The sequence below is a fragment of the Gobius niger genome (genome assembly GCF_951799975.1).
Source record: "Gobius niger genome assembly, chromosome: 10".
NCBI lineage: Eukaryota > Metazoa > Chordata > Actinopteri > Gobiiformes > Gobiidae > Gobius > Gobius niger.
In genome coordinates this window covers 35520403-35536864 of record NC_136861.1, presented here as the reverse complement: position 1 = coordinate 35536864, position 16462 = coordinate 35520403, and the positions used below count along the sequence as shown (strand labels likewise).

Here is a 16462-nt window from a genome sequence, read left to right as displayed (position 1 = left end):
CAAAAAACGACAACCAAAAAAAAAGTACTTGCAATTATCCGTGAGACAAGTTAATTCCATCACTTTTTTTTTTTTTTTTTCTTCCAATCCTGAAGAGGTGAAGTAGAATATTTAAAGAGGAAAAAAGAAACTATTGGAGCGAGGCATTCTCTCCCAAAATCACTCCTGCCCTCGTGTTAAACGCGCCAGGGCAGGCACACATCCTATACATAAGACAATACGAGTCACCACTATCCCCTTTTTCAACTAGACACACAACTAGCACTTCTCTAATGTTTCCAAAAAAAAAAGAAAAAAAGAAAACGCGTTCGGACTCATCGGTTTTCGGGGGGGTTGGCATCGCCGGTCAGATCGGGTCGTCCGCTCAAGGGAAGCCGTGTCGAATGAGTCCTGAGTGTTGCTTTTTTTTTTTTCTTTTTCTTTTTTTAGTACCGTATAGTTTTTGGACTTGCAGTGGGTATTTTCCTTTTCTTAAGACGATTCTCTGGCCGTAGCAATCGACCCTAAAATAAAAACCTCCTCTCGGCTACATGTGAGCTAAAATAGGCTGTTTCGCTAAACCCCTAGACCTGTGGAGACGAAGAGTCCCAAAATGAAGAAAAAAAAAAAAAAAAGTGCAGGGCATGGAAGATGGCGGCGCAAAAATATCGCAAAAAAAAGCCGTCGACGGCGATCTCGCGAAAAGATTTAAAAGGGCCGTTCGCTTTCACGTTTTAGCTTCGATCGGTCGTTAAAACTCGTCATACTTGAATTTGTCCAATTTCCAGAACAAGTTTTTTTCCATTTATCGCAAAGTTACTACGATATTTAAGCCAATTTATACTGGGGGGAAAAAACGTCCAACCTACAAACGGCCCCGGTTTGGAAGTTCAAACTCTGCTTCGATAGTTCAAGACGTTTGGAAGTTCCCTTCGCCCGGGGCGCCATGACGCCAACGTGCGCCAACGGTCACGACTTCTGCTAAGCTTCGCGGGAAATCTCGAAACTCCTCTTAAAAGATTTCAGTAACAACACGGTGAAAACGTAAGTCGAGGACAGTTGCAAACATACGAACTGTAGGCGTTGGCCGTCGGTCCAACGTGGTCTCGGTAAAAAAAGGAACGGCTTCCGGGACAGTTCAGTATTTCGCGAATCCGGTATCGATTTTCCCCGTTGCTTTATTTTTCGAAAAACAACGGGTGTGGCAGAAAAGCGGACGAGAACAAACAAAGACGAGGGAAGTTAAACCGCTCCGGAAAGACGCCGTGTGTCCGTTTGAGCGTCTTTTAGAAGTTGCGAGGTCACGATACACAGTAATGGTTGTGGGTGCTTAAGTCCAACTTCTTCAGAAAGCTTTGCGACGGCTACAAATGACAGCTTAAACTTAACTTTTTTTTGCAGTGTCCCAGTTGGTTAAACGAGAGAAATGGGGTACAGCAGATTTGACTGGCCTTGTTGAAAAGCGAGAACTGCTCCGGTCTGCTGAGTGCCAGCAGACCGTATAGTTTTTGGACTTGCAGTGGGTATTTTCCTTTTCTTAAGACGATTCTCTGGCCGTAGCAATCGACCCTAAAATAAAAACCTCCTCTCGGCTACATGTGAGCTAAAATAGGCTGTTTCCGCTAAACCCCTAGACCTGTGGAGACGAAGAGTCCCAAAATGAAGGGAAAAAAAGTGCAGGGCATGGAAGATGGCGGCGCAAAAATATCGCAAAAAAGCCGTCGACGGCGATCTCGCGAAAAGATTTAAAAGGGCCGTTCGCTTTCACGATTTAGCTTCGATCGGTCGTTAAAACTCGTCATACTTGAATTTGTCCAATTTCCAGAACCAGAGCAAGTTTTTTCCCATTTATCGCAAAGTTACTACGATATTTAAGCCAATTTATACTGGGGGGAAAAAAAGTCCAACCTACAAACGGCCCTGGTTTGGAAGTTCAAACTCTGCTTCGATAGTTCCAGACGTTTGGAAGTTCCCCTTCGCCCGGGGCGCCATGACGCCAACGTGCGCCAACGGTCACGACTTCTGCCGAGCTTCGCGGGAAATCTCGAAACTCCTCTTAAAAGATTTCAGTAACAACACGGTGAAAACGTAAGTCGGGGACAGTTGCAAACATACGAACTGTAGGCGTTGGCCGTCGGTCCAACGTGGTCTCGGTAAAAAAAGGAACGGCTTCCGGGACAGTTCAGTATTTCGCGAATCCGGTAAGAAACGTACTCATCGATTTTCCCCGTTGCTTTTTTCGAAAACAACGGGTGTGGCAGAAGCGGACGAGAACAAACAAAGACGAGGGAAGTTAAACCGCTCCGGAAAGACGCTGCGTGTCCGTTCGAGCGTCTTTTAGAAGTTGCGAGGTCACGATACACAGTAATGGTTGCGGGTGCTTAAGTCCAACTTCTTCAGAAAGCTTTGCGACGGCTACAAATGACAGCTTAAACTTAACGAGAGAAATGGGGTACAGCAGATTTTTGACTGGCCTTATTGAAAAGCGAGAACTGCTCCGGTCTGCTGAGTGCCACCGACTGCGAAGATTTAAAAAAAAGTCCTCCGCGGCGTCCGGTGACGTGACCGCACAATACTGAACCATCCCTTCATCGCGCTCTCGAAATATCAGCGGCGAAGATAAAAGTGTGGCCCAGGAGGCAGTAAATCCAAAAGAAAAAAAAAAGCATGTCAAACGATAAAAAACAAAACAAAAAAAAACATTTCTCTAAAGCCCGGCAATCGCACAAATTAACAGCAACAAATCCGCATCAACCTGGTTCACAGCTTTCCTCACTAAAGCCAATAATCAGCCGACAACAACCCCGGCGTTACAAACGACAAACTAAAAAAAAAAAGGAGTTACGTTGAAAGCTAAACAAACAAACAAAATAAAAAGGAGGGTTGTGGGCGAGTCTTTGAGGACACAAAGTTTAGGCACTATTCTTCAACACTGCTGGATGGATTGGGTGTTCTTGGTGCGCTTGTATAACAAAAGTCCCCCTCGCGCCGACTACTTTTGCTAAGACTTCCTCCGCAGTCGTCTAAGGCCGGTGGAGTCGGGAGTGACAGTGCTGTAATCAATGCTAGAGGACCGAAGGAACGAAACGGGGAAAAACCCAAGTGAAAAGAGAGGGGAGGAGGAGGAAAGAAGAAAAGATGAATCCATGGCTTCATCGGCAGGAGGAAGGAGTTGTCCACAGTTCTGGGCTCGCACGCGCTCACACACTCCGGCCGTGGTGGTGGTGGTGGGTGGAGTGTGTGGGGGTGTGCGGTGGGTGCTGTGGGTGCGTGCGTGTGGGGGTTGTCCAGGCCTCGTGGTGCACAGGTGGAGCCGAGGGGGAGGAGGAGGGGGGCTTCACCGAGGGGCCGCCGACTGGAGGCCGCTGGGGGTGACCCGGGACAGAGCCTGCGACACACGGGGAGGAGGAGAGTGTGGTTAGAAACAGAGTTCTGTGAGGGCTGATAACAGGGCGCATCCGTCAGGGATTGGTGTCGTAAACTCAGTATCGTTCAAGTACCGGTGTGGAAATAAACGAGTACCGAGCCCGAGAGACAGTTATCTCATTTCTTCCTCATATCCAGCCCTATGTTGCCATTGTCTTACTCAATTGGCGAGTTTGTCTTAAAAGGGATTAGATGGAAGTTGTCATTTTATTACTCACCACTGCCACCTCAGGTCTTACATGTAACTGCAGTCTCTATGTTAAGATAAGATAAGATAAACCTTTATTCATCTCACAAAGGAGAAATTCACTTGTTACAGTCGGCGTTACTTCACAGTCTTATTGTACAGTCTGACAGCAGTGGGGATGAAGGCTTTGCGGTAGCGCTCCGTCCTGCACTGAGGGTGTCTCAGTCTGCCACTGAGAGAGCTGCTCAGCTCTTCTACAGTCCCGTGCAGTGGGTGGGAGGTGTTGTCCATGATGGAGGTGAGCTTGGCTAACACCCTCCTGTCCCTCACCTCCTCCACAGAGCCCAGGGGGCAGCCCAGGACGGAGCTGGCCCTCCTGACCAGCTTGTTCAGTCTGTTCTTGTCCCGCTCTGTGCTGCCCGGAGCCCAGCACACGGCAGCGTAGTGGAGAGTTGAAGGGATATTTCAGGATGTTTGACATAGGGCCTCATTTCCTCGTTATCCAGAGTGTTTCTGATACCTGGAGATATTTTTTTTTGTAATTCATGCATTTCTTATATTTGAAGAGTTACGTGGCGCTAGGCTAATGCAAGGCTAGCACATGTCTATGGTATCAGCTAGCCTGCATTAAAAACAGTGTGACCCGCTCCACAGAGCACCTGAGGCAAATCACTTATAACACCAGACTAACCATATACATGTCTGTGTCCATAGAATCATGTTTGGAATATAACTGACCTGCATCACATGAATGATCGCATTTTGAGGGACTATTTTCTAACAGATCACTCCGCCGCCGCGTAGCTTATACAACCACGAAGCTGATGCTGCTCAAATATAAGTTATTTTAAATGCAAAATGGTTAAAATGACTCTATGGACACAGACATTTGTATGGTTAGTCTGGTGTTATAAGTGATTTGCCTCAGGTGCTCTGTGGAGCGGGTCACACTGTTTTTAACCTCTTAACTCCCGCCTGAACCGAGAGCATTTTCTCCAGTTCAGCTTTACCCAAATCCTGTAGGCCAGTGTAACACCTCATTTGAAAGACCTACAAAACTAAATTGATCTTTTTCCTCACATTATCAGATTTTTTTTCATCACTTTTTTTTGTTGGGCAGTCATCTCATTTTTGTCAAATTTTTGCGACTTTTTTGTCACTTTTTTGTCAAATTTTTCGATATTTTTTTGGCCATTTTTTGGTCATTTTTTGTCACTTCTTCGTCAAATTATTCGCATTTTTTCGTCAAATTCTTATCACTTTTTTGTCCATTTTTTCTCAACTTTTCGTCCAATTTTTCTCACTTTTTTGTCAAATTTTCATCCATTTTTTGTCACTTTTTCGTCTTGTTTTCGTTTCAGGGTCTGTTTTTAATGCAGGCTAGCTGATACCATAGACATGCGCTAGCCTAGCACAAGCCTAGCGCCACGAAACTCTTCAAATATAAGAACTGCATGAATTACAAAAAAAAATATCTCCAGAAATCAGCAACACTCTGGATAACTAGGAAATGAGGCGCTATGTCAAAAATCCTGAAACATCCCTTTAAGTTCGTGCACTAACTTTCTGAGTGACAGAAGGATTGTGGTGATATCCTAATGAGGTAAATAGTATTCCTCTGCTGAAGTATTACAAAGTAGCGTAGCCACATTGTGCAAAAAGCCAATTGACTAATACCATAGCAACGTAGGGCTGCAGGATATGAGGGAAAAATGTAAAAACTAATTTAATAACTGTTCCTTTTTTTTCCTTTTTTTTTTTCAATTCCGGTACTTTAACAGAAAATACAAAATTGTAACATTTTTAAGATAAGATGATACTTTATTGATCTCACAGATGGAGAAATTGCATTCGATGAGAGAGCATCCGGCAGCACCACTCTTTTTCCACTCTTTGTTTTTCTTTGGTGAAAGATGGTTGTGTCGCGGCCGCCATCTTCACTGTTTTGGTCACAGTTCAGTCTAGTCCCTTTAAAACTAAAGACTAACACGCAATGACACGTGTAATTCAAAAAGATCAAATCAAATTAAAGACAAGTCGATTGTGTTTGGCAGATTAGTTCACATGTGCTAACTATTTTAAAATATATAATGCATTATTAAAGCAATGACAGCCTTTAGCCTGTTAGCTTTAAAACAAACAGACATCTCCTCTGCTGAAGTATTTACATCCTACATCAAGTATTTATTACGCAGTAAGTGATCAAACTCACAAATATACAGATTAATCGTATGCTCGTTTTCAAACACACTCAACTTTTTAAAAAATAAGCAAAGAATCATTGACGAAGCCCGACACCCTCCTCTTTAAAAAGGAGATTATTTATCACCCTCTGATGCAACATTCCATATTGAAGGAGCTCCAGGCGCTGCTTTCACACGTATACATGTAGCTCGTGTTCCTGAGATGAAGCCGGCATGCCTCCATGGCTCCACAAGTGTATAGATAAGTGCATATGCTTCATAAATGATGCAGTGAGTTTGGATATTCATGAGTTCTCTCTGCTAATGAGGACAGAACAGAAACATCTACTCCGCATGTCAGCCATCTTCATTCTTCCTCACTATTTTATGTGACTTTTATTGCACCAATTATTTGTGTTAAAAGTAGCTGGAAAGGGTTTATGTCGAGGGTTTCTGTTTGTGCCACCAGGGGGAGCCAGTAGCCTTAGCTGATTAAGACTAGAAATGATCTGGAGGACGCGGTTAGAGGAAGTTGAAAATACTGAACTAACTGTGACACACTTCCCTGTCTGTGACGCGACTGCTTCCTGTTTACTCCAACATCCTCATCTCAGCCTTGTCCGTGCAGTACTCTACTCTACTCAAAGCAAACTAGAAAGCCAAAGACCTGGACAGATGCTGCTTTTGGAGGAAGTTTGTGAAATGATTGAGAAAGCCAAAGCTATATGGAGGGAGCAGCTAAAAGGTGGACTACAGGGCAAGCAGTGTTCGATTCAAAATATAGCACCGGTGTAACTGGAGATGCTTTATGACTCATTTATTAAACTGCCATGTGGCCCTTCCAAAAATATTATTGACACTTCTAGTCACGGTGTGCTTGTGGAGGTTTCTAGCACCACAACACTTTTTATGTTGTTTAGAGGAAATCCTTTACTACAGCAGGGACATCACTAGAATGGCCTTGGTGCCGGCTGTGATAAAGGATTTCTACTGAAGTCAGAGGGCCTCGGATTGCCTCGCCTTCCTCTAAACTCTCCCTCCTATGATGTTGTACCTGGATCCTTGAAGAGCACCTGCAATCTTCACTTTTTACTTTGTGTTGATAGGTTAAATAATTGCGGAAACTTTAATTTACTAGTCAGCAGTTTCCTGGAAGACACCTAGCACACTGGCACTAATTCGTAATGAAACCATGGATGGGCACAAACAGTTCCCCCATGAGATACTGATCTGCTCTGGTCATGGTGCTGGTCAGGCCTGTGTGTGGCGGTGGACCGTACCTGTGAAGTGGACATGCGGGAGGTGTCCTGGCGTCCCGTCAGGTCTGAGGATGAGATGTTGACGGGGGCTCCTCTGTGCAGGCGCATGCTCACTTTCCTCTCCTTCTCCATCCCTGCAGATAAACACATGTCAGTGCTCCGCCCTCCCCCTTCCTCAGGGTACTATGCGTGATCGAAGTACCTGTGTGAGAGGAGGGGTTGAGTGGGGACGGAGCAGCCACGTCCTGCCCCGCCCGGGCTCTCCCTGAGGCCGAGGCCATGCCGCGGGCCCCGGGGTTCCTGCCGTGCCTCAGGCGCTCCTCTCTCTCCCTCCGCTCCCGCTCGGCGTCCTCCACTGCTCTGTTAGCACCCTGCACCGACAGGACAACACATGTGAGCCAACTGCCCGGACTCACAGGGCAGGGGCGCGATGTGGGGACTTACAAATTTGAGCATGTTCCAGTCAAAGACGTAGTCGTAGGAGAAGCCCTGTCTGTGGAAGAGGTTCCTGAAGAGCTGGCGGAGGTACGAGTAGTCTGGCTTATCGTCGAAGCGCAGGGAGCGGCAGAAGTTTAGGTACGTGGCAAACTCCGCTGTGGAGAACACAAGGCATCGCTTTAGAAGAAGCAAACTGTACAATCGAAGAACTCGAGAGCTGCATCTGGTGGCAGCTTTGGTTATAGATCAAGTTTAGATCTAGTGGTTAACATGTTATTAGGTTGCACTTGTTTCCAAAGTGTAGCAGCACATGGACAAAGCAGACTTACATGGGTAGCCTTTACAGAGGACCTCGATGGGCGTGGACATCTTCTTCTCGCTGATGCGTTCGTACTTCTGCCTCTTGGTGGCAGCCTTGAGGCCCTGCCAGGGCAGAGAGCCCAGGTTGAAGTACATGAGGACGTATCCCAGAGACTCCAGGTCGTCTCGCCGTGACTGCTCTGTGGACACACGGGGAACACATGTTACTTTTCCCGCTCCTAGTCTGGCCATTTCTTTCTCTCTTTGTGATTATTTACAGATTCATGCTGACAAACCTTAACTTTACTTATATGCCCGGCTACGTTTGGGGGTATTTAGTGTTGTTTCAGTCTGAACTCATTGTTAAATAAGAAAATGGCGAGGTCTTACCGATGCCCAGATGCGTGTTGATGGATGCGTAGCGCGCCGTGCCCGTCAGGTTCTTGTTCTCGCGGTAGGGGATGTGCTGGTGCGTGCGGGCGTCCCTGTACTTCTTGGCCAGGCCGAAGTCGATGATGTAGACCAGGTTGCCCTTCTTGCCCAGGCCCATGAGGAAGTTGTCGGGCTTGACGTCCCGGTGGATGAAGTTCTTGGAGTGGATGTACTCGATGCGGCTGATCTGCAGCGGACAGAGTAAGACATGTGGTTGGCGTGAATGAAGGCGGGACAGTGTGATTTGTAACAGTGGTGCGTTACCATCTGGTCGGCCAGCAGCAGCACGGTCTTCAGGCTGAACTTTCTGGAGCAGAAGTTAAAGAGGTCCTCCAGGCTGGGCCCCAGCAGCTCCATCACCATCACGTTGTAGTCGCCCTCGGCGCCGCACCACTTTATCGTCGGGATTCCCACTGTCACACAGAGGCGCAGGGACACGTCATCTACCTGAGCATACCTGACTCCACACTCGAAGCAGCAAGAGCTCTCCATTCACCAATCAAACTCCCTCCAACATGGTTAGAAGTGTTTGCTTAATGATGAAAAGGCATAATCCCAAATAAACTTAGAAAATGCGAGGCTTAGTGTCAGGTTTGTGATATCCGTCAGTCTTTGCGAGCCTCGGTTAAAGGATTATCGTGAGGCAGGACGTCTCGGGCCGAAGCAGTGACCTCAGGGTAGGGGTCAGCAGATGTGGATGTGGTCGGGAAACGGACAATGGGGCTGATTTCGCACGAGTGTCGGGGAAGTGAACTTCTGGTCAACACGATGTGCAGTGGAAGTTCGAGTCATTGTTGTTGCGGCCCTGACACAATTCAGGCTTCTCGTGTATCCCCTACTGTGGGTCGTTTGACAATGAAGTAGGGGCAGTAAAGTAGATAGAGCTATATAGCATGTGGTTATCAGAGGAGAACAACATTGTCTGTGGGACGGCGAAGTTGAAAATGTGCAAAACAAATCTGGGCAGGCTAGGGCGGTAAGTTCTTCAAAGAGTTGTTTTATGATGAGAAAAATGCGGCGTTCCAGGTGGGTTTAGAAGTTCCGTGTGTAATCTTTGCTCCTCACAGGGAGACAGACATCTTGTTTACAGCACTGTGGGCTTATACGGAGTGGATATTAAAGGCTTAAGAAGTGTAATAGAAAGCAGCGGTCTATTGAGTAAGCTTGGGTTAAGCTCACTATCGCTTGTATGTGGTGAGTTTGCAGCCGGGGCCGCTACAGCCGACCGGCCCGCCCCCAGCCGCTCCACGCCGGCTGCTGATTGGCTCCGGGGCTCAGGGGCCCATCTGCCGTGTCCTTCTACAGACACAAACCTGCACCCTCAGCACGGCCGCCTTGCCCCGCCACTATTTATACACACACAGAGCTCGCACGCTTTCCAGAGCACGCCGCCTGGATCAGCCCGTCCAGGTGGAGGATTTGTTTAGGCAGAGCAGTCGTTCAGTCTCTTTGACAAAACTGCAGCCGGAGTCGCTCATGGACTTCGCTCCGGGGGTCTCGGTGTCGCTCACACGCTCGGGGCTAATTGGGAAGTTATTTGTCACCATGCGGGCGGCGCAGACGGCGGTCGGGGAGCGTCAGCGTGTGGGGCATTAGCATGGCTGTGGAGGTCAGAGAGTTCAGGCCAGTGCTGCCTCGGGTAGCCTTACCTTTCACTTCGATTTAAAGAGGGAGATATTAAATAAAGCATGTGGTCAATGCATATGCTCTTTTTCATTTTCTGTTACTGTATTAAATGGGAAAAGAACAGCACTACTACAGAAGATAAAAAAAACACTTCTTCAACACTAAAAAGAGGAATTAGGGTCATAAAAATTAGCCATTTTGTGTAGATGACAAAAAATGCCAAGGGGGGGGCATCAAATTTACAGGGACTATACAGAGTTTAAAAAACATGTCCTAATGTGTAGAATGAGCTCCGCCCTGTTCACCACAACTGCCTCTAAAATCCTGCACTGTCACTCAGAAAGCTGCTACTTTGGTCCGTCATGCACAAGTTTAATATAGAGGCTGCAGTTGCACATAAGACCTGATGTGGCAGTAGTGAGTATAAAATGACCAGCTTGCATCTAGCCCCTTTAAACTTTTGCTGAGAATTACTGATGAGAAGAACATGTGTTGGAAGTTTTCTGTCATTTTGTGTTTTCATAAAAAGATAAGGATTTTTGTTTGCAACAGAAATGTTCGAGGACGATCTAAACGCAGCCAGTGGAGTCACATGATCAGTGGAGCTCCCCTTTTGCACAGGAAATGACATCACCTCTGCAGGACAGCGCTTAAACGAATCCAAACTAACCCTAACCTAACCTTAAGGATAGAGTTTCTAAAGGCGTTTTATTGAGAAAGGGACGAGATGCAAGTCGGTCATTTTTATACTCACTACTGCCACCTCAGGTCTTACACGTAACCGCAGCTTCTAGATTAGTGTTGTGCATGACGGCACGAGGTAACACCTTTTTGAGTGACAGGACTTTAGAGGCAGTTGTGGTGAACAGGTCTGAACATTGAACATGTAGGGGGAGGAAAATACTGAATTTTAACTTTTTTAAACTCTGTATAGTCCCTTTAGCTTAAATAAATGTCACGGGGGGGAAAAAAGAGGTGATGTCATTTCTTGTGGAGGTTTGGAGCTCCACTGATCGGCTGCGTTTAGACACTTTTGATATTTTCAGCAACAAAATCCAAATAATGGATAAACCCAGACTTAAATTTGAGGTTTTATTTTGTTAAGATAATCAATGAAAATATTTGTTTTGAGCGGATTTTGAATATCTTGTTTAGTTTTTGAATATGATAGTTTTTGGTTAGGGTTAACCAGTCGAGTTAATATATCCCCGTCTGGTCTTTGTCCGTGCGCTCTGTCAGGCAAACGGAGCACATACGCAGCCTCTCCCACATGTCACATAGCTCCAAAAAAGCTCACGATAGAAGCTACCAAGCTCTTCCACGTGTTCCCTATTTAAATAAAGTTACGTGAAGTGTTTTCATGCGAAGTATATTTACACAGAAATGTAACATGTGGATTTTATAAGCAGATAAAAAGGGGGACTATATTGTGAGGCGTAATGATACGAGGAGCAAAACGTCCGCGCAGTAACTCCTAAAGACTTCCCCGCTCACTTCCGGCAATAACCTTTAGGAGTTACTGCGCGGACGTTTTACTCCTCGTATCATTACGCCTCACAATATAGTCCCCCTTTTTATTTGCTTATAAAATCGACATGTTACATTTCTGTGTAAATATACTTCGCATGAAAACACTTCACGTAACTTTATTTAAATAGGGAACACATGGAAGAGCTTGGTAGCTTCTATCGTGAGCTTTTTTGGAGCTATGTGACATGTGGGAGAGGCTGCGTATGTGTGAGCGCACGGACAAAGACCAGACGGGGATATATTAACTCGGCTAAAGTGAGGTAAGAGCATATCTCAGTATGTCAAAACGGTGGCCTGTTCCTTTAAGATAATCAATGAAAATATTTGTTTTGAGCGGATTTTGAATATCTTGTTTAGTTTTTGAATATGATAGTTTTTGGTTAAATATTGTGTAAAAGATTTTTTTTAAATTGCCCTTTTGTTCAAAACTCAATAAATAAAGCTGAGAATTAGATATTAAAAAATCCCTTTGAAAAAAAAAAAAAATCAAACTGTTGTGAGGCACAAGATTGGAACATTTTGAATGATTAAAGTGGAGCTTTGGTTGCAAAAGTGCAATGAAAACCAAATCTTTATGGCGTCGCAAACATGGCGGAGCGTGGTCATTAAGGCCTAATCAGAAGTCTACAAAATGTCACAAAGTAAACATCATTGAGGGAGTTAAAACTAAGATATTGATCAAGAAAACAGGCCACATGGATGTCTTCACCTGCCACTACAACGTCATAAACACTATATAATAAGTAGGCCTCGTTTGCCAGTGTGCGCCGTACCTCCGCCCTGCATCATTTTGTAGATCTTGCTCTCTATGTGGAGCTGCGGGTGTTTCGTCTTCACACATTCCAACTTGATGGCCACCTCCTCTCCCACCGAGATGTCCGTCCCTGAACACAAGAAAGAGGCAGGCTTTGAATTAAAAGATAAGTCATTCACACACACATTTTTAAAGAGTCACCTGGGTGAAAACAGCAGAGAAACGTATCACGTGTCTGCAGTGCAAACTTTGTTCCTGGGGCTTGTTCTTTCTAAATATGGTGCGATGTCCAGCTCCGTGTGTGTGTGTGTGTGTGTGTGTGTGTGTGTGTGTGTGTGAGCAAACTGCAACTGGACCCGAGGCTTACGTAATCCCATCTGGCCAAGGGTGAGGGAGCGCTTTTATCGATTTGCCTTCGCTGATGTCATGTGGGTGTGGTGGTGGTGGTGGTGGACCGGAGCAGCAGCAGCAGCTCTACTTCTCTCCGTAATAAGGCCGGACTTCAGCTAATGCTATTGATCGGGAGGGTGATGGCTGGAGCTGACAAGAGCCCATCTACAGCAGCTGGACAGAGGCTGGGAAACGGGGTCACTCCACTTTCCAATCACAGATCTATGAGGGCAAATGGAGCTATAATGGACGGCCGGGCGAGAACTGGGTGAAAAAAAGCACCAACAAATAATTGCAATGGAGAAATATGGCAAAGATGACGCGGATCATTTAGGGAGTAGTGTTCCACAGTACCAGGAAAGGGGGTGATATTTGGGAGGGAATTTAAAGTGTTAAAGTGTTTTCCGGACTATAAGTCGCACCAGCCAAAAAACGGGTGATGAAGAAATAAAACAGATAATCCATAAATCTATAAATAAATATACATTTGAATTTTTTCAAAAAGAAGAAAAAAATCAAATATTTGTTGCTCCAGTGTATAAGACGCACCTGCCAAACTATGAACAAAAGTGCGATTTATAGTCCGGAAAATACGGTAAGTTTCCTTCCAACTCCTACTTAAGTACCTTGTTTTACTTTATTGAAATTCTCTAATGCATTTCTGCCCAAAGAACTATATTTTCCAAGCCACAAAGATTAGCAAACATTCTCACGAACAGCACAAACAGCTCTGCCCCCACCCCCCAGGTTGGGAACCACTGTTCTAGGACTATTAAAGAGGGGGTGTTCTGCTTTTTTCAGTCCCATAGCACCAGTCTATATCACACTGCAATGATGACAAACCTTTTGCTGGTCTGTAAATGCAGTAAATTAGAATAACTGCCTTGTATAAAATGTCTCTCTCAAAATGGCAGTAGTGAATGTCTTGAAATAGGCCTCTGTCTCTTTAAGAACCTCTGAGCCTTTAGACACGCCCCCTCCACACGCTGTCTGTGGCATCAGTGGGGAGGGGGTTCTGCTGAGGAGCAGTGGTTGGTCACTCGGCTCGGAGGCGTCTCCAGGAGGTGGGGGCGTTCCTAGGAGGACTCAGGCAAACCTATCCCTAAAATGGCCGCCATCAGAGTTTTTACAGATGACTCAGAAACACGTGAATGTGCCAAGGCAACACTTCAGGCATGTTTTTAATGAGGGAATGACAGAATAACATGATGGAAAGCTTTAAAAAGTCTTGCATAATACCCCCCCTTTAAACATAAACAATCATTTGAATGTATTGCATTTTTTTAAAATTTGATTTTGCAGTATCTATTAGAGCTAGAACGACCCGGTAGCTTTCCTCAGTGCTGTCCCAGGACCCACCAGGCCTCAACACTTCCATCTGAAGAAAGGACCCAGCCCTACACATCTCACATGGCAAGTTTTTGTTCAACACGGTGCAGCTCTTGTACCGCGGAGCTTTACAAACATGTTTTGAAACGCAATCCTTCTACTAGTTTATCGACTCATATTCCAGGCGTCTCTCAAACGTCAGCGCTCCTGGACATATTTCAAACTTACTACACCAAAACTAGCCGTGAACCTGTGTTAGCGGAGAGGCCTGCGTCTGCCCCGTGTGTTCTGTTCCTGCTGCGTGTTGTGCGGGATAAGCCTGAGCCTGTTGCAGCAGCAGCCTCTTGATAAACAGCAGCTCACGCACCCAGCCCCCCCCCCCCCCCCCAGGCGCCGAGCACTCGAGGAGGGGGACCTTTCACCCGCCATTCTGCACCAACGCTCCACCCTCCCAAACCGGCAGTGGCACCAATCCATACGCTAATCCACCAAAACGGGGCTAGCATCGACCAGGGCTGTGAACTCTGCCCCTTCCAGCCACACTGACCCTTTTATACACGAGTCGTTTCTGTGGGCGGGGCAGAGTGACCAATCAGAGAGGAGACGGCCAAACCACAGGAGGAACAGGCAGGCTGGACGAGCTGTGGTTGTCACATAGTTGAGCGATGAATAAAGGTGAGATTATGCAACAGTTGGCAAGACGCGGGGAATGAGGCGGATCTATCACATTACTGCGGGAAGTAAACAATACCCACTTTATTCATCCGCAGGCAAGAAGGTGTCAGAAACGTCCACACTGCTCGGAGACTCGGAGATCACCACAAAAAATGATTTGCACGTGCAAGACAATCGTGACTTTATTTTTCATGCACTTTCATCATTTCCCAAGTTTGAAATTTGGCCATAGGAAAAGTCAAAATAAAAGCCCCCTATGCTAGTAATTTTAAAGTCTGTAAGTTTAGATATGTTACCATTTTAATAGGTCGTATAATTGTCCGCCTGCAATTAGACATAAGTTAACCTCTTACCACCCGCCTAAACCAAATGCATTCTGTCCTCTTTGGCTATTATATACAGTAGGCCTGTGTAACACCTCATTTGAAATTTATTTTTTATTTTTTTCAATTTTGGTCACATCTTTGTTGAGTTTTTGTCACTTTTATGTAGAATTTTTGTCACTTTTTGGTTGAATTTTGGTCACTTTTTGGTTGAGTTTTGGTCACTTTTTGGTTGAGTTTTGGTCACTTTTTGGTTGAGTTTTGGTCACTTTTTGGTTGAGTTTTGGTCACTTTTTGGTTGAGTTTTGGTCACTTTTTGGTTGAGTTTTGGTCACTTTTTGGTTGAGTTTTGGTCACTTTTTGGTTGAATTTTTGTCACTTTTTGGTTGAGTTTTGGTCACTTTTTGGTTGAATTTTTGTCACTTTTTGGTTGAGTTTTGGTCACTTTTTGGCTGAGTTTTGGTCACTTTTTGGTTGAGTTTTTGTCACTTTTTGGTTGAGTTTTTGTCACTTTTTGGTTGAGTTTTTGTCACTTTTTTGGTTGAGTTTTTGTCACTTTTTGGTTGAGTTTTGGTCACTTTTTGGTTGAGTTTTGGTCACTTTTTGGTTGAGTTTTGGTCACTTTTTGGTTGAGTTTTGGTCACTTTTTGGTTGAGTTTTGGTCACTTTTTGGTTGAGTTTTGGTCACTTTTTGGTTGAGTTTTGGTCACTTTTTGGTTGAGTTTTGGTCACTTTTTTGGTTGAGTTTGTGTCACTTTTTGGTTGAGTTTTGGTCACTTTTTGGTTGAGTTTTGGTCACTTTTTGGTTGAGTTTTGGTCACTTTTTGGTTGAGTTTTGGTCACTTTTTGGTTGAGTTTTGGTCACTTTTTGGTTGAGTTTTGGTCACTTTTTAGTTGAATTTTTGTCACTTTTTGGTTGAGTTTTTGTCACTTTTTGGTTGAGTTTTTGTCACTTTTTTGGCTGAGTTTTGGTCACTTTTTTGGTTGAGTTTTGGTCACTTTTTTGGTTGAGTTTTGGTCACTTTTTTGGTTGAGTTTTGGTCACTTTTTTGGTTGAGTTTTTGCCACTTTTTAGTTGAATTTTTGTCACATTTTTGTTGATTTTTTTTCACTTTTTAATTTTTTTTGTCACTTTTTGGTTGAGTTTTTGTCACTTTTTGGTTGAGTTTTTGTCACTTTTTTGGTTGAGTTTTTGTCACTTTTTGGTTGAGTTTTGGTCACTTTTTTGTTGAATTTTTGTCACTTTTTGGTTGAGTTTTTGTCACTTTTTAGTAGAATTTTTTTCACTTTTTAGTTGAATTTTTTCACTTTTTAGTTGAGTTTGTCACTTTTTAGTTGAATTTTTGTCACATTTTTGTTGATTTTTTTTCACTTTTTAATTTTTTTTTGTCACTTTTTGGTTGAGTTTTTGTCACTTTTTTGTTGAATTTTTGTCACTTTTTTGTTGGTTGAGTTTACAATACATCCTTGTTTTCTTATTTTTTTAGTTGCTGTTTTGGTGCTTTTTTCCCCAAGAAGCTTTTTGATTGGGGGTAAAGCCAAACTGAAAAGTGAAAATGGGATCCATTCAGGTGGGAGTCAAGAGGTTAAACAAACAAACCAAAAAATTCCAAATTCCCTCCCTTTGCGGA

At 44.6% G+C, this 16462-nt stretch overlaps 1 protein-coding gene across 1 annotated transcript in view; it reads right to left on the bottom strand.

Annotated features, from left to right (window-relative positions):
• Positions 1–2840: 2840 nt before the first annotated feature.
• csnk1da (casein kinase 1, delta a) overlaps positions 2841–16462 on the bottom strand; it is a 32437-nt gene continuing 18815 nt past the window's right edge. The window contains exons 2-9 of the mRNA XM_079565350.1: positions 12134–12244; positions 8469–8617; positions 8163–8391; positions 7802–7972; positions 7479–7627; positions 7237–7405; positions 7056–7168; positions 2841–3367 (exon numbers count right to left, since the gene is read on the bottom strand). Coding sequence (XP_079421476.1) covers positions 3317–3367; positions 7056–7168; positions 7237–7405; positions 7479–7627; positions 7802–7972; positions 8163–8391; positions 8469–8617; positions 12134–12244 — 1142 coding nt within the window. The 3' untranslated portion in view covers positions 2841–3316. The remainder of the gene's footprint in view (positions 3368–7055; positions 7169–7236; positions 7406–7478; positions 7628–7801; positions 7973–8162; positions 8392–8468; positions 8618–12133; positions 12245–16462) is intronic.